Raw genomic sequence first — 27,538 nt, 5'->3', positions numbered from 1 at the left:
GCCCAGCACCTGGCTACACAGATATTGCAGGCTGGGTGTTGGTCTTTTGTACCTTTTCATCCACTTTAGTCTTAACTTCTTTAGCTGATTGGGAGAGAAGTCAGTGAAGTTCATATATCTAGAATCTCACTATTTCTGTTCTTTCTGTGTATGCATTGTACCCATGAGAAAAGTGTGGAATTTAACTTTCACATCCACATTCACCTCAAGTGTATTTGAATGAATCTATGGGGCACAAAGTGTTTGTCTTTCTCTAATGCTGTAAATATCAGGTTCTGAGGACTGCATTCTGAAAATGTAATTAAACAATTATCAGCCACTTCACTGGCTATAAGAGTCCTCCCTGTACTGACAACTGAACAGGCCACAGGTGTACCTAAGTGCTAACTTTCCCATCTAAAAATGTTTTACATCAAAATACTATACAAACAAAAAAAATCAAATGCTGATATCATAGAGCTGCAGATGAAAGAAAATGTATCAAGTTCTAGAATACATTGTAGTTTAGCATACAGATATAGCTAGGTGTCATAAGGGCTCATTCTTGGTCCTTGGTGCTGAGTCGCTTTTTGTTGTGGCCACTTCTGTGGGCTGCATGTGCTCAGCTCTGAGGTGGTTGCATACCAACAAAAAGTGGCTCATCATGGAGGTCTGGTCTCAGCACCCATCTGACTGAGCCTTAAAAACCACATTTTTTTCTATTTATAAAATATAAAACACTCCCAGGGTTTCTAGCAATAACATCATTATATTACATTATAAGACGCCAAGAACATGGGTGCCTGAACCCATTGAATATAAATTCCATAAATTTTCCTTGCCTTGGTAGCCTGCAGTCTACCATAGACTTGAATAGCTGTGCACAGCTGTACTCCGGGTATCCAGTGTTGCTACTGTAAGCATGAGTATAAAGTACAGATGTATGCAATAAATAGAAACCTTTTTATTTTTTGTATACGCCCATACACTATACTCATGTTTATGATGGCACTGTTTACCTGGAATACAGCCACTCACAGCAAAGCATTTCTAATGGAGGCTATATGCCGCAACTTGACTTTCCGTGTGGGTGGCTCAGGAACCCATGTGCAAGAGCCCTAACATTAATAGTGGCCATGCTGACTTACTGTACATTGTGCAGTGTCCACCTTGTCACTGCCAGAAAAGCTGGTCCAGGGCAATAATATGCATCCAGCGCTGGAGTGACTGCATGCATGTAGAAAGTGGCTGGAAAAGGCTGCAGGCGGTCAGCATGCGGACTGCTATGACAGGCACGGTAGACCAGGTCACTTACCTTGCATATGTGGTACTTTTACTCGTACCGTGCTCATCAATGCTTGGAGGCCGCTCTCGGGTAAAACTCAACCTTAAGGTGGACCTCCAACTTACAGATGGCTGTACATTGTGTACATCTAAACAAATAAATTGGCCTCCATACATGCACTTAGTTAATTTTTCCTCTTCCATATCTGTGCACAGGCTGGTACCTCTGCGGCACTGATCTGCTCCCATTGTTATGGGAGACGGACCTGCTCATGGAGAGAGTGCCGACAACAACTCCTCCTGCAAGCGGCCATCCCACCTGCCACATGTACATTGTGTGCACAATTATTAGGCAAGTTGAATTTTTGAAGATTCATTTAATTATCAAACAACTACAGTGCTCCTGGTCAATCCAAAATGTAAAAAGCCTCAAATCTGAATATTTAAGAAAATAAAAGTGAGGTTTTGGCTTTCTTAGGAGAATATCTATGTTTGCACAATTATTAGGCAACTATTAATATGCAGAATTATTATGCAACTAAATTAAAATATTTTGAAATCTCAGTTGTTTATTTTCATCTGTTAAAGTAAGAATAATAAACAAACAACTCAAAATTTACAAATAAACATTTCTGACATTTAAAAAAAAAAAAAAGTCAGTGACCAATATAGCCACCCTTCTTTTCAATAACAGGCATAATCCTTCCATTCATGGAGTCTGTCAGTTTCTTGATCTGTTGACGATCATTGTTCTGTGCAGCAGCAACCAAAGCCTCACAGACACTGTCATAGAGGTGTACTGTTTTTCTTCGCTGTAAATCTCCCATTTAAGAAGGGCCCACAAGTTCTCAATAGGGTTTAGGTCAGGTGAGGAAGGGGGCCATGTAAATATTCTTTCATCTTAAAGGCCTTTACTGGCTAGCCACGCAGTGGAGTACTTTGATGCATTCACTGGAGCATTGTCCTGAATAAATATCATTGTCTTCTTGAAAGATGCATTCCTGTACCACTGCTTGCAGAAAGTGTCTTTTAAAAACTGGCAGTAGGTTTGGGAGTTGATTTTGAGTCCATCTCCAACCCAAAAAGGCCCAACTAGCTAATTTTTAATAATACCATTCCTTACCAGTACCCCACCTCCACCTTGCTGGTGTGCAAGTCAAAGTGGAGCTCTGTGCCCGTTACTGATCCAGCCACGGGACCATCCATCCAAAAGTCACTCTCACCTCATCAGTCCATAAAACCTTAGAAAAATCTGTCTTCACATATTTCTTGGCTCAGTCTTGACGTTTCAACTTATTTGTCTTGTTCAGAGGTGGTTTCAGCCTCCCTTACCTTGGTCATGCCTCTGAGCACTGAACACCTTGTACTGTACTTCTGGGCCCTCCAGGTAGGTTTCAGTTCTTGAATATGACAGCACTGGAGTATAATGTGTTCCTGGTAGCTTCATGTTTGATTCTTCTCAAATCTTTGGCAGTTAATTTGCATCTTTTTTTCTCAACATGTTTCTTGTGACCCTGGTGACTATTTGCAACAAAACATTTGATGATTGTGTGATCATGTCCCAATGTCTTAGCAATTTCAAGAGTGCTGAATCCGTCTGAAAGACTTTTTACAATTTTTTACTTTTCAGAGTCAGTTAAATCTCTTTTTTGGCCCATTGTACCTGAGGAAAAGAAGCAGCCTGATAATCATGCACACCTTGATATAGGGTGTTAATCTCTTTAGGCCACACCATCCATCATTACACAAATACACATCACCTGATATGCTTAAATCCAATAAACATTCACGTTTAGACAGCTTGGAGTTGGACAGTATGCATAAAAATTATGATTTGGTTAAAATACTCACTTGCCTAATAATTGTGCACATAGTGTACATACTTGCAACAGACTGCTACAGAAACCTTAGCTACCCTTGGTAACCACTTGTGATTTCACACCATATTAACTCTTACACTGTTTCCTTCATACCCCAATGTGCTTAGCTGACCGACTCTGTAAACTACTGTATGTGTAGCAGTTACTTGCATTACACCTCCTGAGCAACTTCAGACCAGGCAAGGACAAAGTTTCAAAAGCGGTCTGAGGCTGCCCCAGCATACCTACACAGGGAAGAGTCCATACAACGCAGAGTTCACAATAGCAGATCTCGAGAACTGGTGTTCTTCAGGGATGATTGCAGGTCCCAGCAATCCCCCTACATGGTAGAAGCAACAGCAGGATGCCTTGCTCTCTGAGGTGTAAATACTCCCCCTTCTCTCCTCTCTATAAGCAGTTGAAGATTACATGCTTTGGCTTGTCTGTGTCTTTCCTTCCTCTGCAGACTGTCTGACTGGGCAGAGCCCTCTCCCCTTTTATTATCAGCACAGGGAGAGAGGCAGAGCTCAGTAGAAAGTGTGGGAAACAGGTTAACAAACAGCTAACAAGCTGGGGCAACGACTCTCCAAAGACAGGTAACAAAAAATGGTAAAAGGTCTGGGGGATAAAACATATTAAGAGCGACTTCAGGAACTTAATATGTACCCTCTGAAGAGAAAAGGGAGACATGATTGAAACCTTTAAACACATCAAGGGGGTGAATAAGGTACAGGAGGGCAGTATTTTCAACATGAAATAAAAGTCAAGAACACAAGGAAATGACCGTAAACTAACTGGAGGATAGTTCAAAACTAATCTCAGAAAGTACTATTTTACTGAAAGAGTAGTTGGGGCTTGGAATAAACTCCTAGCAGAGGTAGTGAGCCAGTCAACAGTAAATAGGTTCAAATATGCTTGGGACAAGTAAAGATCTATATTCAGACACAAAAGTTACCCCCCCCCCCCCGGAAGAAAATAACAAAAAAAAAACAAAAACAAAATACACACACAAAAAGAAAAAAACACAAAAAATGGCCAGACTTGATGGACCACTTGGTCTTTTCTGCTGTCACTTTTCTATGTTTCTATGTCTCACTAACAAGCATTTCAACCTGCTCACAAGCAATATGGTGATGGCCAAAGGATGAAAAAAAAGGAAAAAAGGATTTAAAAAAGAGCACTTGTATATGAAACAGTGCACAAGGCAAACTAAATGTTGTCTGGTAAGGGATTAGATTTACTTTAAGATGTGATTCTCACAGTAAGTTTGTTTTTCAACTGGTAAAACATATCAGTCACTCTGCTTGTTATCCTTTGTTGTTGGAAATAATACATCATAGTCGGGAGTGGAGAGGAATGTTGCACAAGGCTAAAATAAATAGAGATGAGGCTGATTTACAAAAAGAGCTGAAAATGTTCTCATAAAAAAAGAGTGAAGATTTACCTCATTTATCCAATTATGTGCACATGAATTAAATAAACCAGAATTTTCTGTTCACGTAAATGGATAATTGAAGTGAATATTCCCTCTTTTCTTTGTGTGAACAGTCTCAATTCATTTAGTAAATCAGCCTCATTGAGCCACACAGATGGCAGCAGTGAGCTACTGTAAGTTCATATTATATAGAACCTGTTTGTTTTGAGTTTATCTCAACTTCTGAAAATGTCAACAAAATCCAACACAGTAACAAAAGGAGGAGAAGTAATCAAGAAACATGCATGTAACATGGTGATGTCTCCACTCCCAGGCATTCCCAGTCCAGTTCTCTCTCCTGAAATTCTGAAGGACCCTCTGCACACTGGTATATACCCTTTCAAGCAAACTATGCAACAAATAGGGATATTTGGTTCACACATATTGCAATACATGTTTAAGCTGGCCAACTGCGTCAAAGTAATCCCTCTATGGCCAGTCCTACTCTGCCCTGCCTACGCAAATGCTACTGTGGACACAATGCTAGCATAGGGGAAAAGACACAATGGGGAGAGCTACAAGGTTCAGGTCTGGCTACTGACCCAGCAATACAACAAACAAGAGATCCCTGTGCTCAAATCCATACAGCTAGTGCATGCATTTATCCATCAGGTGCTAAAGGGGTGTAACCACATTAACTCTAGAAATTCTGAAGGACCCTCTGCACACTGGTATATACCCTTTCAAGCAAACTATGCAACAAATAGGGATATTTGGTTCACACATATTGCAATACATGTTTAAGCTGGCCAACTGCGTCAAAGTAATCCCTCTATGGCCATCTATTTATCCAATTATGTGCACATGAATTAAATAAACCAGAATTTTCTGTTCACGTAAATGGATAATTGAAGTGAATATTCCCTCTTTTCTTTGTGTGAACAGTCTCAATTCATTTAGTAAATCAGCCTCATTGAGCCACACAGATGGCAGCAGTGAGCTACTGTAAGTTCATATTATATAGAACCTGTTTGTTTTGAGTTTATCTCAACTTCTGAAAATGTCAACCAAATCCAACACAGTAACAAAAGGAGGAGAAGTAATCAAGAAAGGGTATTTGGAATAGACTCAGTTAAACAGGGTTGTTTTATTGAGGAGCAAAGGGCATGTGATTTTATAGGTGCTTGTTTAGTTGCATGTAACATGTAGTTGAGCTGTAACATGTAGCAAAAAACAATCTAAAGCTAGCTTTTATTTATAAGTTTAGTCAATTCTACTGCTCAGTTTAATTTTAACTTTTCATTATAATCATTATTTTTCATCATACCAGTTACTGAACATTTTACAATACATTTACAACTGTCAGCGATCCTCATTCTGCACAGAGTTCATTTTGTATCCTTCAAACAGCAGTCACATGTGTGCTAGTCTTAGTAAAATGATTATCTATCTATCTATCTATCTATCTATCTATCTACTAACAGTAGTTGTTATGGGATGGGCAATTCACACTAGAACCTAAACCAAAAAGGGAGAGAAATATGGAGAACACCACTGAAGTAAGTTATATCAGTCTCCAAACATCTGCTGCTTGAAAACATTATTGCTCCTTTTCATCAACTCAATTTATCTTGACATATGGTAGAATCAAGCATCCAAATTTTAATTTACATTTCCTGATCAAAGTTCTCAAGAGCAGAAGTAATATAATCAACATGTCCTTTTGAATCCATCAGCTGTGATAGGATTTGTAAAACTCAACATAAATATGACTGTAGGTGCAAGAAACACTACCCATCTGCGGTACGTTTACAAAACAAAAGATTTGTCATAATATACTCATGGCAACCAATCAGAATTACCCTTGCACTCCTCTAAGAGAGCATAGTGAATTCTATTTATTCTTATTATTATTATTATTATACAGGATTTATATAGCACCAACAGTTTTCTCAGCGCTTTAATTAGCACTGCTGCACAACTTCATTATAGGGAAAAATTTTGTACTCTGATATTTTAATGCAATTAATTAATGTATTATTATAATAATAATAATATACATTATGTGATTTTTTTGTTTGTTTTTTTTTTAAGTGGAATTCCAGCTTAAACCTGACTAGTCCTAACCCCCACTCTTAACACCTACAGTATGCTGGCTATCCTGTGAAAAAAGATGTATATACTTATCTATTCTCATCCTGTTCCTGCCCGGTCACGCGATCCGCTGTGTCAGCCATAGGCGGCTGCAGGGATAAGGAGGGAGCGCCAACAATGGCTGGGTCATGGGAGCCTATTGGTGATGTCTCCACTCCCAGGCATTCCCAGTCCAGTTCTCTCTCCTCTCCCCTGCATCTGCTGTAGGCTGACACAGGGGATCTGGCTGGAACATTTTTACACAGGTTAGTCGGCAGAGGTGTTAAGAAGGGGTAGGAGCATTTGTAGCCACCCTGGCGGTATTCCCGAGTGTAGCTCGGGGTAAAGTTTCAGTACCACAAGCGGTAACTCCCGAGCTACACTCGGATTTACCATGCGGCGCTGCTCCGTGATCCCTCGATCACTTACCTTGTCCTGCGCTCCCACGATGTCCCTCCTGCAGTATCCCCAGCAATGTAATCGGGCGGATGCCGGCATCTGTCATCTGGGTTTCGTCCCCTGCGAGTGTCGGGACGAAACGGCGGGAAATTTGAAAATGACAAAAAGTAACATTCACTAAAATCACTAAAATCACATAGTAAAACATTACTGTATCAAAGCATTTCACATACATTTTGTCCCGAGTGCTTTGTCCTGTGCCCTGCCTGCATTTTTACTGTTCTTTCTGCATGGAAACTGAGAAACGTCCATGGCGTCCAAAAAGCGCCCCTTTAGGTCAAAAGCGGTTTTAGACCAGCTAGAGAACAGCGATAGTAAATCAGAACCACTTGCAGAATTGAGTGATAATGATTCGTGGGGAAATTCGTCATCAGACACTGAAAACGATTTTGCAACTTTGCTCAGTGATGTGCAAATTTGGCGCTCTATTTCACATTTCAGTGTTTTTGGTTTGACTATATTATTGAATTCATTTATTGTTAATATATTCCTAGATTGTAAGCTCGAAAGAGTAGGGCCCTCTAACCCCTCGTGTACTGTTGTTGTTGCTGTTCTGTTTCTTGTATTGGCCCCCCCCTCTATTGTACAGTGCTGAGTAAACCCTTTGGCACTATATAAACTCGATGTAATAATAATAATAATAATAATAATAATATATTATTATTTTTTATGATTATTTATTTAATTATAATTTATGATTTCGCGTTTCAAATTTTAACAAACCCGGGATGTTTACTAGACTCTTGTTCGGACAGATTTCAGTGAGTTATTCCTAAAAATTACAGGCCTACAATATAAAACGCCAAATTTCCATGCAAAATAATGGTACCGCTTTCAGCACCAAAAATCTGAAATAATCATACTGCCAGGGAGGTTAAGACAAGTTAAGTTGAGGCTGAAATTCTAGCAGCTTCAAATGGTCCTGAGGACTGCAGCTTCTCCCCTCTGCAATTTGCATGAGCAGGGTGAAGAGGACCTGACAGGGGCGCTATCTGAAGAAAGGCTGTGCAGCTTCAGGCAGGGCCATACAGTAAATATCACTGGAATGGGGGCAGAGGTAAATATTTGACCTGGTTTGGATGCACTCTGAGGAGTATACTCATATGGAAGAAAAATATATTTGAAATATATTTTAAAAATATATATATATGTTGAAATGTGTTTTTATTACAAAATATATGAAAAATATTTTTAAAAATACATTTCAATTATACTGTATGTCTTTAAAAATACAAACCTACATTTTTGGAATGCATTTACAACTATATGTAAAAATATATGTTAAAATGACTTTTTTATATGTAAAAAAAAAATCTGAAGAATATATTTAAAAAATACATATTTTTAAAAATATTTTTCATATATTTAGTAATAAAAACGCATTTCAACATACAGTGTATGTATATATGTATATATATATATATATATATATATATATATATATTGAAATATATTGAATATGGCCAAAATTGTAGTATTTCAAATATATGTCAATATATTTGGGAAGAATATTTTTAAAATATATTTCAAATATATTTTTCTTCCATGTGGGTAGGTATGCCATGATGGACAACTTGTAGGAAAGGTACAGCTGTATTTTTACCTGCTTCTCACTGTTGCTCTTCACAGAAACCCCATCCTAGGCCAGGGACATCCAATGTTAGACTCACTGTTGCTTGCCCATAGATTTATTTCTGGAGTCTTCTTCCATTCACCCCTGCAAAAGTGTACAGTATTTGAATCCATTTACACGTGAAATAAAGTTCAATAGTGTCAAACAATTTCTTGAAACATCACGCTGAACAAAGATGATAAAGAAAGAGGAAAGGGGATGTCATGGGTTAGCATTAGCTCTTATAGCAATATGTGAAGAATATGTGTCATCTAGTGTGTGCGGATGAGGGAACTGGCCAGGTCAGTTTTATGTTCGACCCGCTGGGTGAATGAAAAACCCAGAGCCATGTATCGAACATAAAACTGACCTGGCCAATTCCCTCATCCGCACACACTAGATGACACATATGGACACAAATGGAAGGTTGTTCGTTTGAAATGTTTGATTTGAAGTTATGGGTCAGGGATGGTGCCATTGGGTGAACTATGACTGGATGATAATCACCTCAGGAGTGGTACTGGCCACCTGTGTGTCCCTGCACAGTATTCTTCTAAACCTTTATTCTGTTATTATGTATGTTTGTAAATTGAAGTGTAAAGCCATAACAGAATAAAGGTTTAAAAGAATACTGTGCAGGGACACACAGGTGGCCGGTACCACTCCTGAGGTGATTATCATCCAGTCATAGTTCACCCAATGGCACCATCCCTGACCCATAACTTCAAATCAAACACTTCAAACGAACAACCTTCCATTTGTAGAGATGACACTTTACTGACTGAGTGGGCCTATGAGGACTCACTCTGATCAAACAAACTGCTGCGGCTGTCCAGCTACAGCCAAAGGGGATGTACCACGGGCACAGAGCTAAAGAGTATCAGGCTTTACATGAAATGGTACGCATGGCCTCTCTGTAAGCAGATGGGTGGCAATCCTATAAGGGGAGCTGGAGTAGTTATGGAGGTGATAATTACTGAGAAGAACTAATGGTAGCCATGGAGTGACACCGTGAGGTAAGGGAAGCTGTTAGTAGTGAAGAAGAATAAATAAACTGAGGTAAGGGGAATTGCTGGTACTGGAGGCGAGGGGCAATACTCTGAGGAAATAAAAGCTGCTGGCACTGTAGGAGGGGTAATGCAATGAAGTAAGGGAAGCTTCTTGATGGTACTCGAGGAGAGGTAATACTCTAAAGATATCTGCTGGTGGTGAAGGATGGCTGATACTCTGAAGTAAGGTGAATTGCAGGTGGTAAGGGCGGGGTAATGCACTGAGGTAAGAAAAGCTGCTGGTGGTGTAGGTGGGGTAATACACTGAAGTAAGGGAAGGTGCTGGAAGTGAAAGTGGTGTAATAAGGAACTGCTGGTAGTAAGGGGGGAGGGGGGTTGTTCTCTAAACTAAGAGGACATTCTGGTAGTGGAATGGTCATGCACCGAGGTAAGGGAAGCTGCTGGAAGTGCAGGAGGAGGTAATACTTTGAGGTGAGTATAGCAGCTTGTAGTGTAAAAGGGGTAATACTCTGAGGTAAGTATAGCAGCTTGCAGTGTGTCTGTGTGTGGGGGAGAGGAGGGGGGGTAATACTCTGAGGTAGGTACAATGGCTTGCAGTGTAGAAGTAATACTCTGAGGTAACAAATAGCTGCTGGCAATGTAGGAGGGGTAATACTCTGAGGTAAGTACAGTATACCAGCTTGCAATATAGAAGGGATAATACTATAGGTAAGAGGTAAGAATAGCTGCTGGTAGTGTAGGAGGGGGCAATACTCTGAGGTAAGTATGGTGGCTAGCAGTGTAGGAGGGGGTAATACTCTGAGGTAAGTATAGTGGCTTGCAGTGTAGGAGGGATAATACTCTGAGGTAAGAATAGCTGCTAGAAGTGTAGGTGGGGTAATACTCTGAGGTATGTATGGTGGCTTGCTGTGTATGAGGGGTAATACTCTGAGGTAAGTATGGTGGCTTGAAGTGTAAAAGGGGTAATACTCCGAGGTAAGTATAGCAGCTTGCAGTTTGTGTGTGTATGGGGGGGGGGGTAATACTCTGAGGTAGGTACAATGGCTTGCAGTGTAGAAGTAATACTCTGAGGTAACAATAGCTGCTGGCAATGTAGGAGGGGTAATACTCTGAGGTAAGTACAGTATACCAGCTTGCAATATAGAAGGGATAATACTCTGAGGTAAGAATAGCTGCTGGTAGTGTAGGAGGGGGCAATACTCTGAGGTAAGTATGGTGGCTAGCAGTGTAGGAGGGGGTAATACTCTGAGGTAAGTATGGTGGCTAGCAGCGTAGGAGGGGGTAATACTCTGAGGTAAGTATAGTGGCTTGCAGTGTAGGAGGGATAATACTCTGAGGTAAGAATAGCTGCTAGAAGTGTAGGTGGGGTAATACTCTGAGGTATGTATGGTGGCTTGCAGTGTAAGAGGGGTAATACTCTGAGGTAATTATAGCAGCTGGCAGTGTAGGAGAGATAATACTCTGAGGTAAGAATAGCTGCTAGAAGTGTAGGTGGGGTAATACACTGAGGTATGTATGGTGGCTTGCTCTGTACGAGGGGTAATACTCTGAGGTATGTATGTTGGCTTGCTCTGTACGAGGGGTAATACTCTGAGGTAAGTATGGTGGCTTGCAGTGTAAGAGGGGTAATACTCTGAGGTAAGTATGGTGGCTTGCAGTGTAAGAGGGGTAATACTCTGAGGTAAGTACAGCAGCTGGCAGTGTAGGAGAGATAATACTCTAAGGTAAGAATAGCTGCTTGCAGTGAAGGAGGAGTAATACTCTGAGGTAAGTATAGCGGCTTGAAGTGAAGGAGGAGTAATACTCTGAGGTAAGGTGACTTGCTCATGGTAAAGGAGGGGTAATATACTTTATACTCCCAACGATAGTTCCCAGTGTTCCCGGATTTGGAACACAGTCCCTCTGTCCCTCTTTCCTCCTCATTTGTAAATTTAAAAAGCCTATATAAATCATTTTTGTGTGTTAAATCTCCATGTAACAGGGGTGTGTCCTTTGCCTACATATCTTTTGCTGCCAGGTGTCCCAGAAAGTTGGGACATATGACACACAGAGGGAAGGAAAGCTGCTGGTGAATGGTAGTGAACACACTGCAATTGGTGCTAGGATGGGAGCAAGAACATGGAGTGGTAATATTATGAGATAAGGTGTAATATTGGTGGTGAATAGAGGGTAATAATCTGTGGTAAGAAGCATTGCTGGTTGTGAATAGGGGGTAATGCTCGAGGTAAGGAGCATTGCTGGTTGTGAATAGGGGGTACTGCCCGAGGTAAGGAGCATTGCTAGTTGTGAATAGGGGTAATACTTATAGGTAAGATGAATAGCTGGTGGTGACTAGGGATAATACTCTGAGGTAAGGTGAATTGCTTGTTATGAATAGGGGGCAATACTTTGAGGTAAGCAGCATTGATGGCGGTAAATAGGGCATAATACTTTGAGGTAAGCAGCATTGCTGATTGTGAATAGGGGGTAATACTCTGAAGTAAGGAGCATTGCTGATTGTGAATAGGGGATAATACTCTGAAGTAAGGAGCTTTGCTGATTGTGAATAGGGGATAATACTCTGAGGTAAGGAGCATTGCTGATTGTGAATAGGGGATAATACTCTGAGATAACGTGAATTGCTGATTGTGAATAGGGGATAATACTCTGAGGTAAAGAGCATTGCTGATTGTGAATAGGGGATAATACTCTGAGGTAAGGAGCATTGCTGATTGTGAATAGGGGATAACACTCTGAGGTAGGGAGCATTGCTGATTGTGAATAGGGGATAATACTCTGAGGTAGGGAGCATTGCTGATTGTGAATAGGGGGTAATACTCTGAGGTAAGGAGCATTGCTGATTGTGAATAGGGGATAATACTCTGAGATAACGTGAATTGCTGATTATAAATAGGGGATAATACTCTGAGATAACGTGAATTGCTGATTGTGAATAGGGGATAAAACTCTGAGATAACGTGAATTGCTGATTGTGAATAGGGGATAATACTCTGAGGTAAGGAGCATTGCTGATTATGAATAGGGGATAATACTCTGAGATAACGTGAATTGCTGATTGTGAATAGGGGATAAAACTCTGAGATAACGTGAATTGCTGATTGTGAATAGGGGGTAATACTCTGAGATAACGTGAATTGCTGATTGTGAATAGGGGATAAAACTCTGAGATAACCTGAATTGCTGATTGTGAATAGGGGATAAAACTCTGAGATAACGTGAATTTCTGATTGTGAATAGGGGATAATACTCTGAGATAACGTGAATTGCTGATTGTGAATAGGGGATAATTCTCTGAGATAATGTGAATTGCTGATTGTGAATAGGGGATAATACTCTGAGATAACGTGAATTGCTGATTGTGAATAGGGGATAATACTCTGAGATAACGTGAATTGCTGTCAGTAAAAGAGGGATAATACTCTGAATTAAGGAAAATTGCTGGTAGTGAAAAAGGAGTAATACACTTAGGTAAGGGGAGTTGTGGATGGGAAAGGAGGGCAATACACTAAGGTAATGGGAATTGCTGATACTGGTACAGTAATGAAGTAAATGAAACACAAAAAAGAATGAAAATAATAAATACCCCCCCCCCATCCTCCCATAGGTATAAGTGCTTTTTAAAAATAAAGTTTCTAACACTTCCAGATGGGCCGACCGTTTGACTGAAGCCAGTCTGCATTCCACTCTCCAATTTCTCTTGTTATCAGCCCTCCCAATGCTGCATCACACCTGCACCGTGTAATGGTGACTGCTAAAAAATACCCCCCCCCCCCTTGCACTATCCATTTGGAGACTAGAATACAGAGTGGCTTCAACAAATATCATCACAACTGGAATTGTCAGGGAGGAAGGTTGTGGCCTCATGGATCAGCAACACATGGCAGCGTGTGCGACTGGGGAACAGTCACTACATTTTTTTAAAGTTGGTTGTGCTTCACTCTAAATAAAATTGAATTAAAAACCCCCATACAACATACAGTAACAACCCCATACGCAGCAATATGTCACACATGTACACTGGACCTTTCTACATGATATATTTAAACATATAATAGCGGCCTCATTTTATGCTATTGTTAAATAAGGGAAGCCGTATAACATTCTTGACATCATTTGGTGGTTTTGTTGTGTTGTGTACACTAATAATCATTGTATCATACATATTGTTTTCATAAGCATTTGCAGAGATGTCACAGGACATACAAATTCAACAACACCACCTTTGTTTCTGCACACCCTGTAAATATAGGGTTTGGGGGGTCTTTTTCAAACGCTCATGGCTGTAATGGGTAAGGGAAACTAAAAAAAAAGACACAATTTGGAGCAGCTGTGCATATCTTCTTATCAACTTGCTCATTTAGGCTGGGTTCACACTAATGCAGTCCAGGACACCGCATGCAATTTGCACAGGAATTGCACCGCATTACATGCAATGCCTGTGAATTGCAATTCGAGGAATACATTTTGTACAGGACCCTTTTTTTTATCCGCACCTGAATCACATCGCATAGGTGTTCTCACCCATGTGATGTGATTTCTGGCAATCGCACTACGTTTTGCGACCTGTTCGGGGTGTCATTATTTTAACACTGACATCCGCACCAGTACTGGAACCCATCCCACATATATTCACTATTATATGTAGTTTATATTTATATAGCACTACACCATTTTATATTGTTTAATACATTTGTTCACCTATAGGTATAGGATAAGGTGTCAGCTGCTTAGTGTGGTATTTAGGTACATATTTAGATCAGGGGATTTACTCAATTGTTTTTGCATCCCTGTATGGCTCTCTGCAGAAACTAGCCAGAGCCAGCGAGAGGGAGAGAAGCCAGATTTCAGCTGCTGCAAAGAGCCATACAGGGGATTGGTTCCAATAATTGCCCCCTCCTGCCATACTGGTCACCTTCCTTGTGACATCTGATTCACCCAGCTGCCTGGGCCCTCCTGCTGGCTTGGGCCCCGTACAGAACTGGTGGTACCCAACAGCCCTGTTTGCATGTATGCTTACATATGCAAAAAAATTCTTCCGGCCTTTCCTGGGCTATATTTGTGTATTTCTGCACACACACATTTGTGTAATATACTGTGCAGTGACGCACATTCTTGTTTTCTGTGCAAGTTTACGCTCCTGTGTGAACAGGCACTGAAACAATGGGATGCATTTAGAGCAGTAAAAAAAGAAATGCCTAAAAACGTGTTGTAAGGGTGAAAGAAAGAAGTAGGGAAGGGAGGGTGCTGTGCGGGAGACTGCTGGGCTCTGCAGTCCATGGAGGGACTATACCGAGAAGGGGCCATCACACCAGGGACATCCATGTGTCATGTATAACGAGGCATGTACACGTAGAATCAGGCGATGAGAGCGCTGTGTAGGTTACTACAGGTCACCTCCTCCTCCTCCTCCTCCTCCTCCTCCTCCTCCTCTCCAGGAGTGAATGGTCGGTGAATCCCCCGGGGCTCTGCCTGTCATTCACACACAGCGCACTTGTAGTGCAGCAGACTCACAGTCAGCAGATTGCGGGCGGCCAATAGACGTGTCTGCAGCGTGTGGCACCAAATTCCTCTGAGCCAATAGGCGGCGGCGCTGTTCCTGGAATAAATTTGCAGCCTGTATTATCATTTCCCCGTCAGCAGCAGCAGAAGAGAGGAGAGGAGAGAGCTGTGCTGGGCAGCAGATGAGAGAGGAGCTGTTCACATCTCTTCACCATCCAACCACTAGAGAACAGCACGGACATTGTCCTCTGCAGCTGGAGGAAGAGCCACATCCTCACCTAGATACCCCAGGTATATTCCTAATACCCCCTCCCCTCTCCAGGGACCCTAATACACCCCTCCCCAGGTATATTTCTAATACTCCCCTCCCCAAATATACCATTAATACTCCCCTCCCCAGGTACACGCCTAATACTTCCCTCCCCATGTACACCCCTAATACTTCCCTCCCCAGGTATACTCCCAACACTCCCCTCCCCAGATACTCCTAATACTCCCCTCCCCAGGTTCTCCTAACACCCCCCTCCCCAGGTACTCCTAATACTCCTCATTATTTCTCTGGCTGCTTCTGCAGAGGAATGACGACATGGCATGGTGGACCCTCCTGCTCTTCCCATGTATACATGGGGTTGTTATGTACATGGAGGAATTGTTTATCCAGCTTCATTGATTCCATAGGACTCATTTTCATTTTTATTTTACCAGATTTTTCATACGTTGGATGTGTTTGATGTGGGATCAGTATATCTTCTCTGCCCCTGCCTGTAATGTTGTTCTTTCTGGACATCCATGAGAAGGCTCCATGGCTGGGGTGATATTCATGGCCATGGAGGGGAAGGGGGGGGTCTATATAGGGCACACTGCGCTTTAGTGGCGATGGAGCTGATTCATTCTAGGTTAATGAAAATGTAGCGGAGAACGCCACTTTCCGGTCTATTTATAGCAACGTTAAGCCTAACAGAACAAATTGTCATTTCACAGCCCTATTCCCTTGCCTTCCTTAGGCTTTGATGATCTATTCTGCCCTCTTTTCTCGACTCCGCATGACAACAGCAATACTGGCATTTCTGATGACTGAATGGAAGGAGGGATGTGCTGGCTTTCCATTTAAATGAAAGCTGTGTACAAGAAACAATGGCATATTTCAGGAAAGTTCTGTTACAGCTCTCATCTTTTGTTTGTACATGTATATATTTCACCTGATCCCTTGTTGTACGTTCATCTGGAAACCATGGCTATGGTGCAAGCGCAGCGAGTGTCATACAGGCCTTTGTTCAGACACATTTCAGTGCTGCAGTCATGTTTCTTGTTTTTTCACGTATGCAGTAACAGCTCTGATGCAATGTTGTGTGTTTACAGCATCCAACATCAGACATCACTTAGAGGGCCAGATTCACTGTGATTGGGAGCTCGCTTGCTGGGCCATCCATCTCTAGCAATGCAGGAGAGCCGCCTTTTCATGATTTATTAAAAGAAAACATGATGCACTTGTGCATGGAATGGCTGGAAATATATGCATTCACAGTCAATAAAATGGATGTATTATGAAGTTGGGCTCCTGTACTGGCCATTGATTTTAGGAAACATAGCATGGATGCCTTACTCTGATTTACTAAAAATCAAGCACAGTTGACATGTGCAAATTTATTATAGTCATGTTCACACCTCTGTTGTAGCATATGTACATTTCCATCTGGGGATCGGGATTTTTAAAACAAGTATAGTTATTTTAGGAATGTATTAATGCAGTTGTAATGTTGTATATCATTTAGCTAGAATACATGCCTGCAGTTTATTTGGATAATTGGGAGTAAAACTCCATGCAAGGAGTTCGAGTAATATTCAAGGATATTTTTTTCTCTTAAAATAAGGAAACGGTTATACTTACCTGCTCTGTGGAACAATATTGCACAGAGCGGTCCGTTACCTTTTATTTGGTAGTCTCCCGCTGGAGCTGTCTGCTCCTCCTTCCTCCGGGTGCCTCCTTAGCATGCCTTGTGCTATGGGGGCTCCCAATCTGGACACACTCCCACTACAGGCTGAGTGTGTCCATAGACACACACAGCACTGACAGGCCACTTCCTGACTCCCTCCTCACAGGAGTTTGATTGGCAGCAGCAGGAGCCTATGACTCCCACTGCCTCCTGTGAGACCAGGAAGTGAGGAGAGCAGTGACAGGAGGCAGGTAAGTGTTTAGGGATGGGGGTGGTGTAGGAAAGATAATAGGGAGTTTTCACCTTTATGCAGAAAATGCATTAGGGTAAAAAAATGAGACTTTAAAACCACTTTACATATTTAGCTCAAATATACTTATTTTACCTGCCAAATAATTTCATATTCTGATTGTCTAGTTTTGTGAACCCTCTCACTCCTACTAGACAAAAGAGTTGCATTGATGGGCTCAATTTTCTTCACTAAAGTTATGAAGTATAGCTCCTGTCCCCTCCCCCATCCTGCTGACTGGACAATCATGTAGGGTCACCACACTGGCAAAGTTATCCTTCAACTCTCTCCTGTCAGCAAACCTCCAGTGTTAGATTGACAGCGCTGTGTGGTACAGTGGATCTTGACTGGTTTTGCAGTGCTGCGCCTCTTCCTCCCAGTCTGCACCTTGCTGTGCAGGGGATTATGGGATGCTAATATAAAAACTGTTGTAGGTACTAATACACACCAGATACAAAATACATTTAACTTTTTTTATTTTGTAAAAATGGAGGATGTCATAGCTGAACTCTTCTTCTGAAAATGTTACTTTCTTGGCTATAATTCCGATCAAGTAACTTTGGTGCTCCAAGTCGCCGACCTGGAAAAAACACAGAACAAAGGGGTTTGACTTGACTGCTGAAAAGCTTAGGTTCATTAATAACCAACTAATAAACCAACCCCTTGCCCTCCAAAAAGACAAGGAAGCTGATTAAGTTGGCAACAGCCACAGCTTTATTGAACTTTGCAAATGTAACAACTTTCCAAATGTACCAAACAGCTATGCCATTGACAGTGATACTGTGAGCGCCCATAAAACATAAACTCACATAGCCTAGGAGGCCTGTCCTTACCATCAGTGCTAGACAGGCATTAGACTGACCCCAGCATTTAACTTAAGGTCATAGCCCATAAAGTAACATCAATTGCTGGCAAGGCCAAAACTGCCAATAAAGCTGTGACAAAACATTTCAATGGGCGGGAGGGCAGGTAACTCTTGTGACAGCTGAATCTTTTCAGAGCAGTTGGACGTGCCCTAGCATAGCCTTTCTCTAGCGTTCAGGCTCCACTCAGTCACCTCAGGACTTTTCAGCCAGTCCTAAGGGAGCCACTTAACTTCTCTTTTAGGTTCACACCCTCAAGGATGCCATGCTTCCAGCAGCCAAGGCTACCTTTCCTGAAAAGGGGTTCAAGGTATAGAAATCCAAGCAACTGGCATGTTAGGAGGTCAGAAAATAAGGCCTACATATCTCTCTCAGCACAAGTGTCCTTGCTTGAAAAAACAGATAATTGTCATCTAGAATTTCATTTTTTTTTACCTTGGGTTACCATTTTACTTAATGCTACTGTGCAGTAAAACAACTATCACCAACTGGAGGGCTGCTCATTTACTTTCAGTATGTGGTAGCTCAGTCCCTGAAATTCACCTTTTTAGAGCTGGGCTGCTCCATGCCTGATTGGTCCAGCCTAGAAAACCCTTTGGAAACAAAGAAAGCCAAGCAGTCAAAAGTAGTAGAAGCATCAGAGCTACTTGACAGTACTGGTAAATCAGTGGGGTTCCAAGTAGCACATAAAAATTTCATGTAGATGGGTTTTCCACTTTTTCTATGAAAATTAAGCATCAAATGTCTAATCCAACATTTTCTCTTAATTCTAATATAGAAAAAAAAACAGCAAAATGTGTTAATGTGGACCTGATGTTTAAACTTTTGGTCCACTTTGCTAAAATGAGCATCCAAATACTAACCAATTGGTCTGGGGCTGTGCATACAAAGGCAATGCCTGTGACATTTTCTGTCTCTGAACCCTGGCTTTAGACTGGAAACAGTGGGGACTTTGCAGCCTGTAGGGCCCAGAGGGAGACTGCCAAGTCACAGGTAAGTGCTTCTGTGCTCTATTTAGCCTATAATATGAAGAATGGAGGGAAAGGAGGGCAGGGGGATTTAAAATCAAATTCTGAAAAAAGGTTCAGTTTAAACATTCATTAATATTCATTACATCTAATACTGCTTGTGCACATGCTCATGAAGGTATGCCTAAATTAGCCTTCAGCCGGATGCCTTCAATTTTCTTCACTCTGCTTGTTGCAGTTACTGCGTATATGCAGGGCCAAACCTTGTTTGTATTCCACACGCTAGATCATCTGATATATGTATATGATGATATATACGATGAATTAAGCTCACTTTCGTTATGTGCAGTTTGAAAAGCATAGCTGTGCTGAAGACCAAAATAAAGGTCAGCTTTTCTCTATAAAAATTTGAAAAAGTAAATGCATTTATTGGTTTTGAGTTTCCAGCAGTGTAGTGCTAATTATTTGAAATAAAAAAAAATATTTTGCATTTATTAACAAAATGTATTCTTCCAGCAAATCTAAAACTTATAAAAGCCTAGTGCAAGGTGAAGCCATCATTAAGATGAAGAATCTGTGGCTTCAGCTAGCAACAGACAAGCAGATGCCTCTCTCAGAAAGAATGAGTGGGGGGACATCTGTGACTGGGGGGACATCTGCCTATCCCCAGTCACACTAGGACCAGTGTTTGTTGTGTGACTTGCTTGGTGGACTGAAGCAACTCACACGTGGTTATTGTTTCTCCTTTTTTTCATGAAGAAGAGGGAAGTATCAGCCAATTTAAACAGAGATCTTCCAAATGTTAAAAATCTCCATGTGCTATAGCTAGCACTTTTAATATCAATATTGGCTTCTATGGGTACTCAATAAGGGCCAGATTCACATCTCATCAGTGCATCTATGGCCTGATCAAGTGATCATGACAGAGATTGTTTGCTGGGCACAGCCTTGTTTGTGTTCAGAGAAAATATGATCATGCAGTGAGGAGGAATGAACATGGCTCATTCTTATTGGTTGTATGAGCCCATCTTAAGTAAACAGGACCTAGCACTCAATGGAAGACTGCCATTACAATATGTAATATACTAGCTTTATAACTGGAAAAGCTACTATACTTTATAATATATACTTTGTCCAAGAATAATTTATCCTTCACTATAGCATCAATATCACAATAATCTTATAGTCTACATTGTGTCACAAGTGAAATAATGGCCCTTCCATTTTTTTTAAAATATCTCTGTTATGGCTCTTGCCTATTTATACCATTGGAAACAAGTCATCATTACTGTAAAATATTGGTAAGGTGGCAACCAGTTTTTTAAATGATTGCATAAAAATGCCTAATACAAAAGCATAGGAATCCATATCAAGATAGGCCTAGAAGATGGTCATCAGCAGACTGGAGTTTCTGCTCCGATAATGATTCGGAACCCAAACATCTCTGAGTCTTTCTGTAGCTTCCATACAGTATGTATATTTAGGGCAGTCTGTTTATTTTATAGTTCTCTGGGAAAACCTGCCTGCGTTGAATTCTGTATTTCACGTAAAAGGGCATTTTAGTATTTAGTATATTGGGTCTTTCACATACAATATGAGAATTATAATAAATAAAAAAAAAAATTGATAAGATTTTATGTAAATGTAAATGTTATCTACAGTTCATTTTAACTGTATAATTATTCAAATACATTTATTATTGTGAATAAATTAGCTATCTTCTAGCTATATTAGTAGGAAGATAATGAAAATAAGTATATATCTTGTAGTGACAATACTGTGTTGCGAATAAACTGTTACATCAGCATCAAAAGGTAGGAAGGGTCCCCTTTCTTGTCTGTAAATGGATTGTGAAAAAAGTATTCACCTACTGTATTCATCATCTCCCACTTCTCAGTAAATGATAGGTGTCAGGAACTGAGACTTGCTACTTATCTGCACGTTGATCCTCCTATCTGAGCTAGCTTAGTTTCAGCAGACTATGAAGTGAAGATTCTCTTCCTTGATACACAACACAAGCTCAGCACAGCAGTGGCTCATGATATAGAGTCCCCATTGAACCTGTGGACCATGGAGTGACACATTCAAATGATCTGTCTACAGCTTGTAATTGTTAATTTTCAGTATTCACCAATTTTAATTGGTATGAAAAGGAACCATATAGTGGTAAATTATAAGCCAATCACCTCTGACCACCAGTGTTAAACGGGAGTTAAATTTTTTTGCTAACAATTCTGGGTAACCCCATAAGTATACGTATATTTAACTGCTTTTTCTCAGTTATGTTTGAATTGTTGCTTAGCATATTTATTTTTAGATCTAGTTGACATTGAATCATGGATAGGATTTATTCATAAATGTTATATATTCTTTATTGTCAATCCTCTGTTTAAAAAAAAAACCAAAAACCTCTTGTTTCTTGTGGCTTTTAGGTAGTTACTCAGGTAACATTTATGATTCACACACATTTGTGATTCCTTTCTTTTCAAGAATAGATAGCTGTTATATGCAGGAAGTGTGACAAGTGCCAGGTACTTCCTGTAAATAATTTGTCCATACATCATTAAATATTTCCTCTATGTCAGTTACACACAGCTACATAATCTAGCAACTCTAGGCAAATAATTCCCTATAAAGTATGGTCCATTATGCTCCAGTGGGGGAGACAAAAACTCCCATCTGATGCCCTGAAGGAAATCGGATATTCCTTGGATCTCTGATGCTATTACATATAAATGGTAAAATCCAGTTATATTTGGCATTTAGGAATGCATCACTCTCTTTTTTGGAAAAAACAATCCACCACATTGGGCAGAACTATTTTTGAGGGAGTCTATTCCAAATTTCACAGCGCTTAATGTAAAGAATCCTTCCTATATGTGGAAATTAAAACTCTTTTTCTCCATGCAAAGAGAGCCCCCCCCCCCCCCCATTTGTAATGACCTATAAGCTTATAGACGTTTAATTACACATAAGCCTGTGTGGGGAACTGTGTCAAATGCTATATCCACAACCACTCCTTTGTCTATGTTTTTGCTTACCCCCTCATAAAAAGAAATCAGATTTGTTTGACAGCTCTGGTCTTTCATGAATCCATGCTGACTATTGCTTTCAGTATTGTTTTGTAACAAAAACTCTTCTATGTGGATCAAACTCTCAAGCATCCCCCTGACTAAAGAGGGTAAACTAACCAGTGTTTAGATAACTTGGTAGAGACTTTCATACCTTTTTAAGTATAGGCACCACATTGTCCTTGTGCCAGTCTGGTTGTACTATGCCAGTCATTAAAGTGTCTTTAGAAATTAGAAACAAAGGCTTCAAAATAACAGAGCTCAACTCTTTGAGGACACATGGGTGTATCCCATCCGCCACAGGTGCTTTAATCACCTTTCATTTTGTCTAAATGTTTCTGGATTATATTACTTTTGGGCCATTGTGGTTCTTTTGGGGCTATGTCAATACTATTCCCATTATGCACTTAAACACCACCATTTTCCTTTGTATACACAGAGATGAAATAAAAATATGCCTTCTCTTTGTCCCTAGTCACAACCTCCAAATTATCCTGCAAAGGCCCTACATGCTGAAACCTTTTTAATATCTATATATATGGGGGGTTTGTCTCAAAAAACAACTCCAGGCAATAGGAAAATTGTTTTGAGAGCTTCATATAGTATTCAGCTATGCTAACATCACTTATACAGCAGTCAACCTTTACATCTGAGTCGTACATGTACTGTGGTTGCCCCAAAAGAAAAAATGAACTTTAATGGCATCCCAGTCTTAGTTTATAGGGTTCAATATTGAGTTGGTCCACCCTTTGCAGCTATAACAGCTTCAACTCTTCTGGGAAGGCTGTCCACAAGGTTTAGGAGTGTATCCATGAGATGGTTTGGCCATTCTTCCAGAAGTGCATTTGTGAGGTCAGCCACTGATGTTGAATGAGAAGGCCTAGCTCGGAGTCTGCTCTAATTCATTCCAAATGTGTTCTATAGGGTTGAGGTTAGGATTCTATGCAGGCCAGTCAAGTTCCTCCACCCCAGACTCCCTCATCCATGTCTTTATGGACTTTGCTTTGTGCACTGCTGCGCAGTCATGTTGGAGCAGGAAGGGGCCATCCCCAAACTGTTCCCACAAAATTGGGAGCATGAAATTGTCCAACATGTCTCGGTATGCTGATACCTTTAGAGTTCCCTTCACTGGAACTAAGGGGCCAAGCCCAACCCCTGAAAAACAACCCCACACCATAATCCCCCCTCCACCAAACTTTACACTTGGCACAATGCAGTCAGGCAAGTACTGTTCTCCTGGCAACTGCCAAACCCAGACAGGTCCATCGGATTGTTAGACTGTGAAGCATGATTGGTCACTCCAGAGAACATGTCTCCACTGCTCTAGAGTCCAGTGGCGGCGTGCTTTACACCACTGCATCCAACGCTTTGCATTGCACTTGGTGATGTAAGACTTGGATGCAGCTGCTCAGCCATGGAAACCCATTCCATGAAGCTCTCTACGCACTGTTGTGCTAATTTGAAGGCCACCCGAAATTTGAAGGTCTTTAGCTATTGACTCTGCAGACAGCTGGCGGCTTCTGCGCACTTCAGCACCAGCCCTGCTCTGTCATTTTACATGGCCTAGCACTCCATGGCTGAGTTGCTGTTATTCTTAGTTGCTTCCACTTTGTTACAATACCACTAACGGTTGACCGTGGAATATTTAGTAGCAAGGAAATTTCACGGATGGACCATGGTTGAATTCACTGAGAGCGACCCATTCAAGCTGTTATACCAACATCATGGCTGCAGAAGTCCATTTACATCTGACTATCTATAGGGCTCCATTGACCTTCCGATCAGGTCTGCCTGAAAAACTGGCAGTGTTAAAGGGGCCTTGTCTCAAATGTCTGCCTGCTGTCACCTCCACAATAAAAATGTATGCAATATGCAGCATCTTTCTAAGAATTTCTTAGTTTCCTGACCCAAAAACTTCCTTGCATTACAAAGCCTATCTACCCTCTTTCTCTCCTGTCCTTGGCCTGCCTATTAAATCTGTTACCTCGCTGTCAATCATTTGTGTGTGCATCATGTTGGGGATGTGCTAATTCCATCTCTGTCTCTGTGGACATAGTTTTGTGTGTGATTTCCATGGTAGACATTACCAGGTCTATAAACAGGTATATTTACATAACTATACATTTACATTGACATTTTTTTTTTACTGAAGATGCATCAGAGTGGATGGGGGAAAAAACTGGTAAAAAACATACCATTTCCAACTAAACACCCTTGTTGTAGGCACTCTATATTTACAATACTTACATTTACTGGCATTCCTCTACAGCTCTGCAGCATCACCTTTGTGGCATTGAGTGGCCTGGTGACAGTCCATCCATGATGGGGCAGATGGTGTATTGCAAGCTTCTGAATCTGAAAGTACTGGGATTTTTACAGAGGTGGAATGGGGATTAGGACTTTAGAAGAGTAGTGGTAATGATAACTAAAGGTAATGAAGAACGTCAAGCATCGGGAGGAGGAGAGAGGAGTGGATTGTGATTTTTTTACCTAGTGTGGTTCCTCTCTGATCTCATCTTCTGTTATCTGCGTAAATCACTTCTGACAGTCGAACTGGACAACAAACAATCATGGGAGAGGACCCTGATCCCCATCACACAGCAGGTGATTGACAGACTCAGCTGTCCAATTTCCCTACTAGACTGTGTAGAGGGGGTGTGTCAATTCCCTCCACTCAGGTCTGAGATTACACTGAGCTCTCCTCTTATGTAGTGCAGTGTGTGACGTCAGGTCCTTGCCCCCTGCTTTCAGGAGCTGAGAAAAGGCCTTTGATCTTTGTGTTTTAGAAGGCTGTTGAGGAGAGAGGACCACAGATATATAGGTGGTAACTGATATTCCCTGGGCTGGGGGGTAGGGCATCTTGTCATCCAGAGGGCACCAGGTGAGGGAAGGGGGGGGCGCCACCGCTGCTCCTGTGGCTGGCAAGCTTGGAGGAATTCCGGAGATGTCACTGCAGTGACAGCTCTGCAAAGTAAACAAATAGTGGCAGCAAAGGAAGACTTCCACCACTGGCTTCCTCTGCTGGGCTCTGCATTAGATGCGTCAGATCCTGGCAAAGAAGTGAGGAGAGGAAGTTTTCTTTTGCTTTTGCCTTTTTATTAGATCATGTGACCTATCACTGCACTGGCATCCCTGGCATCCTATCAGATGAGAAAAATTAGCAGACAAAAGTGAGAGGGGGATGATTCTTCTAAAGCATTCCAGATGGTTCAAGCAGCCAGGTATTGAGCACCAGTGGCCCCCCCTCCACCACTGCCTGGCAGTGCCTCAAATCTGGCCCCACTAAGCACCAGGACCCCAATCCCCCCTCCCTAGCATGAAGACCCCCATTTCCAACTTTTCCAATAAGCACCAAAACCCCTATCTCTCCCCACTAAGCACCAGGACCCCCATCCCCCTTCCTAGCACCAAGGTCCTATCTCCCCCCGCACGGCAGCAGGACCTCCCATCTCCCCCCTGTAAGCAGCAGGTCCCCCATCTCACCCCACTATGTACCAAAACCCCCATTTCCATCCCCCCCCACTAAGCACCAGGACCACAATCTCTCTCCACTAAGCACCAAAACCCCTATCTCTCCCCACTAAACACTAGGACCCCCCATCTCCCTCACTAAGAAACACGACCCCCCATCTCTCCCCACTAAGCACCAAGACCCCCCATCTCCATCCGCTAAGCACCAAGACCCCCCATCTCCCCCCACTAAGCATCAAGACCCCCCATCCCCCCTCACTAAGCACCACAGTCCCCCATCTCTCCCCACTAAGCACCAGGACCCCCCCCATCTCCCCCAGTTGAGCACCAGTACCCCCTTTTGTCCCACTTTGAACACAAACCTGCATTTTGTTAGGCAGGTATGCGGGGTCGGGGACCCCATCAAGGAGGCTGTAGGGGGCCCCATGATTTCTAATAGCGACCCTGGCAGTTACGTTACATTCTTGAGGCACACAGTTAAACCTTTGATTGCCCCAGATGTTATGCCCTTCCTACCCAGTGTCATTAGTACAGTGACAATGCATTTTATTAGCACTGATCATTGTATTAGTGTCACTGGTGATGTCAATGTCAGTTAGCCAGTGTCAGAATGCCCACTGTACTATCACAGTCCCACTATAAGTCACTGATCGCTGCCATTACTAGCATTAAAAAATCACAGTATTAATACCATCATTTTTAGATACTATAATTTTCATGCAAACTAATTAATGTACACTTATTGGGTTTTTTTTTTTTAACCAGACATGTAGGAGAATACATTTTAGCCTAAATGTTTGAAGAAATTTTATTTATGTTTTTTATGGGATATTTTTTATAGCAAAAAGTAAAAAAATATTGTTTTGTTTTCAAAATGTTCAATCTTTCTTCGTTTATAGCACAAAACATAAAAAAAAAAAATCAGATGATGATCAAATACCACAAAAGGAAAGCTCTATTTCTGTGAAAAAAATTATATAAATGTAATTTGTGTAGTGTTGATAGTGCATGACCACGCAATTGCCCGGTAAAGTAACGCAGTGCCGTATTGCAAAAAAGCTGTGTTAGTTAAACTGGCTCCTACCATTTTTAGCTGTCTCTCCTGGATTAAAAACAAATTTGTCAAGCCCTGTTGTATAGCATGGAGGTACTTAGATTTGCTTGTATATTTCTTTTGTTTTACAGATTTCTTCTGTTAAGATCATGTATCGGGGAAGCCAGACTGTGGGTACATGTGTGGAAAATCCCACTATAAATGCCGAGGATATTGGAGCAGACCGTGAAATGATGGATGATGTATTTGACACTACGTACCGCGAGAAGAAAGGTCCCAGACCTCCTATGAAAATAGTGTGGAGAAATGTCATACTGATGTCTTTATTACATATGTCGGCAGTATATGGAGTCATTCTTATACCATTAGCAAAGCCCGCTACCTTGGTTTGGGGTAAGACAATACACTCTTCATGTTCACTAATATCAGGTGTTGCCATGTCAGAACACATGCTTTTTCCAGGTCAGAGACTCACTATGTAGTAAATCAATAAGAATGACAGTGCCAGAACCTACGTCTTCAAATGGCCAGCAACAAAGGTCTTTAGATTGATTAATAAAACCAATTACCAAATCTTTCTTAGGGACACTATACACATTACAATCTGATCATAACATTTTTGTACAATCAACTTTAGGT

At 41.3% G+C, this 27,538-nt stretch overlaps 1 protein-coding gene across 2 annotated transcripts in view; it reads left to right on the top strand.

Annotated features, from left to right (window-relative positions):
• The window catches only part of LOC149455473 (acyl-CoA desaturase-like), a 57,089-nt gene that overhangs the window by 3,524 nt on the left and 26,027 nt on the right, over positions 1 to 27,538 (top strand). The window contains exons 1-2 of one of the 2 annotated variants that reach the window (XM_089686194.1): positions 15,280 to 15,540; positions 27,031 to 27,292. In XM_089686194.1, the coding sequence (XP_089542320.1) occupies positions 27,049 to 27,292 (244 nt within the window). In that variant the 5' untranslated portion in view covers positions 15,280 to 15,540; positions 27,031 to 27,048. Of the gene's footprint in view, positions 1 to 15,279; positions 15,541 to 27,030; positions 27,293 to 27,538 lie in introns of those variants that run through there. The other variant, XM_089686195.1, reaches the window with a different exon arrangement.

Source organism: Staurois parvus, unplaced genomic scaffold (genome assembly GCF_062004578.1).
Source record: "Staurois parvus isolate SC_StPar_1 unplaced genomic scaffold, SC_StPar_1.0 ptg000393l, whole genome shotgun sequence".
In the NCBI taxonomy this organism is placed as follows: domain Eukaryota; kingdom Metazoa; phylum Chordata; class Amphibia; order Anura; family Ranidae; genus Staurois; species Staurois parvus.
Note: the sequence above shows the minus strand (reverse complement) of the source record. Positions and strands in the feature narration are given on the sequence as shown.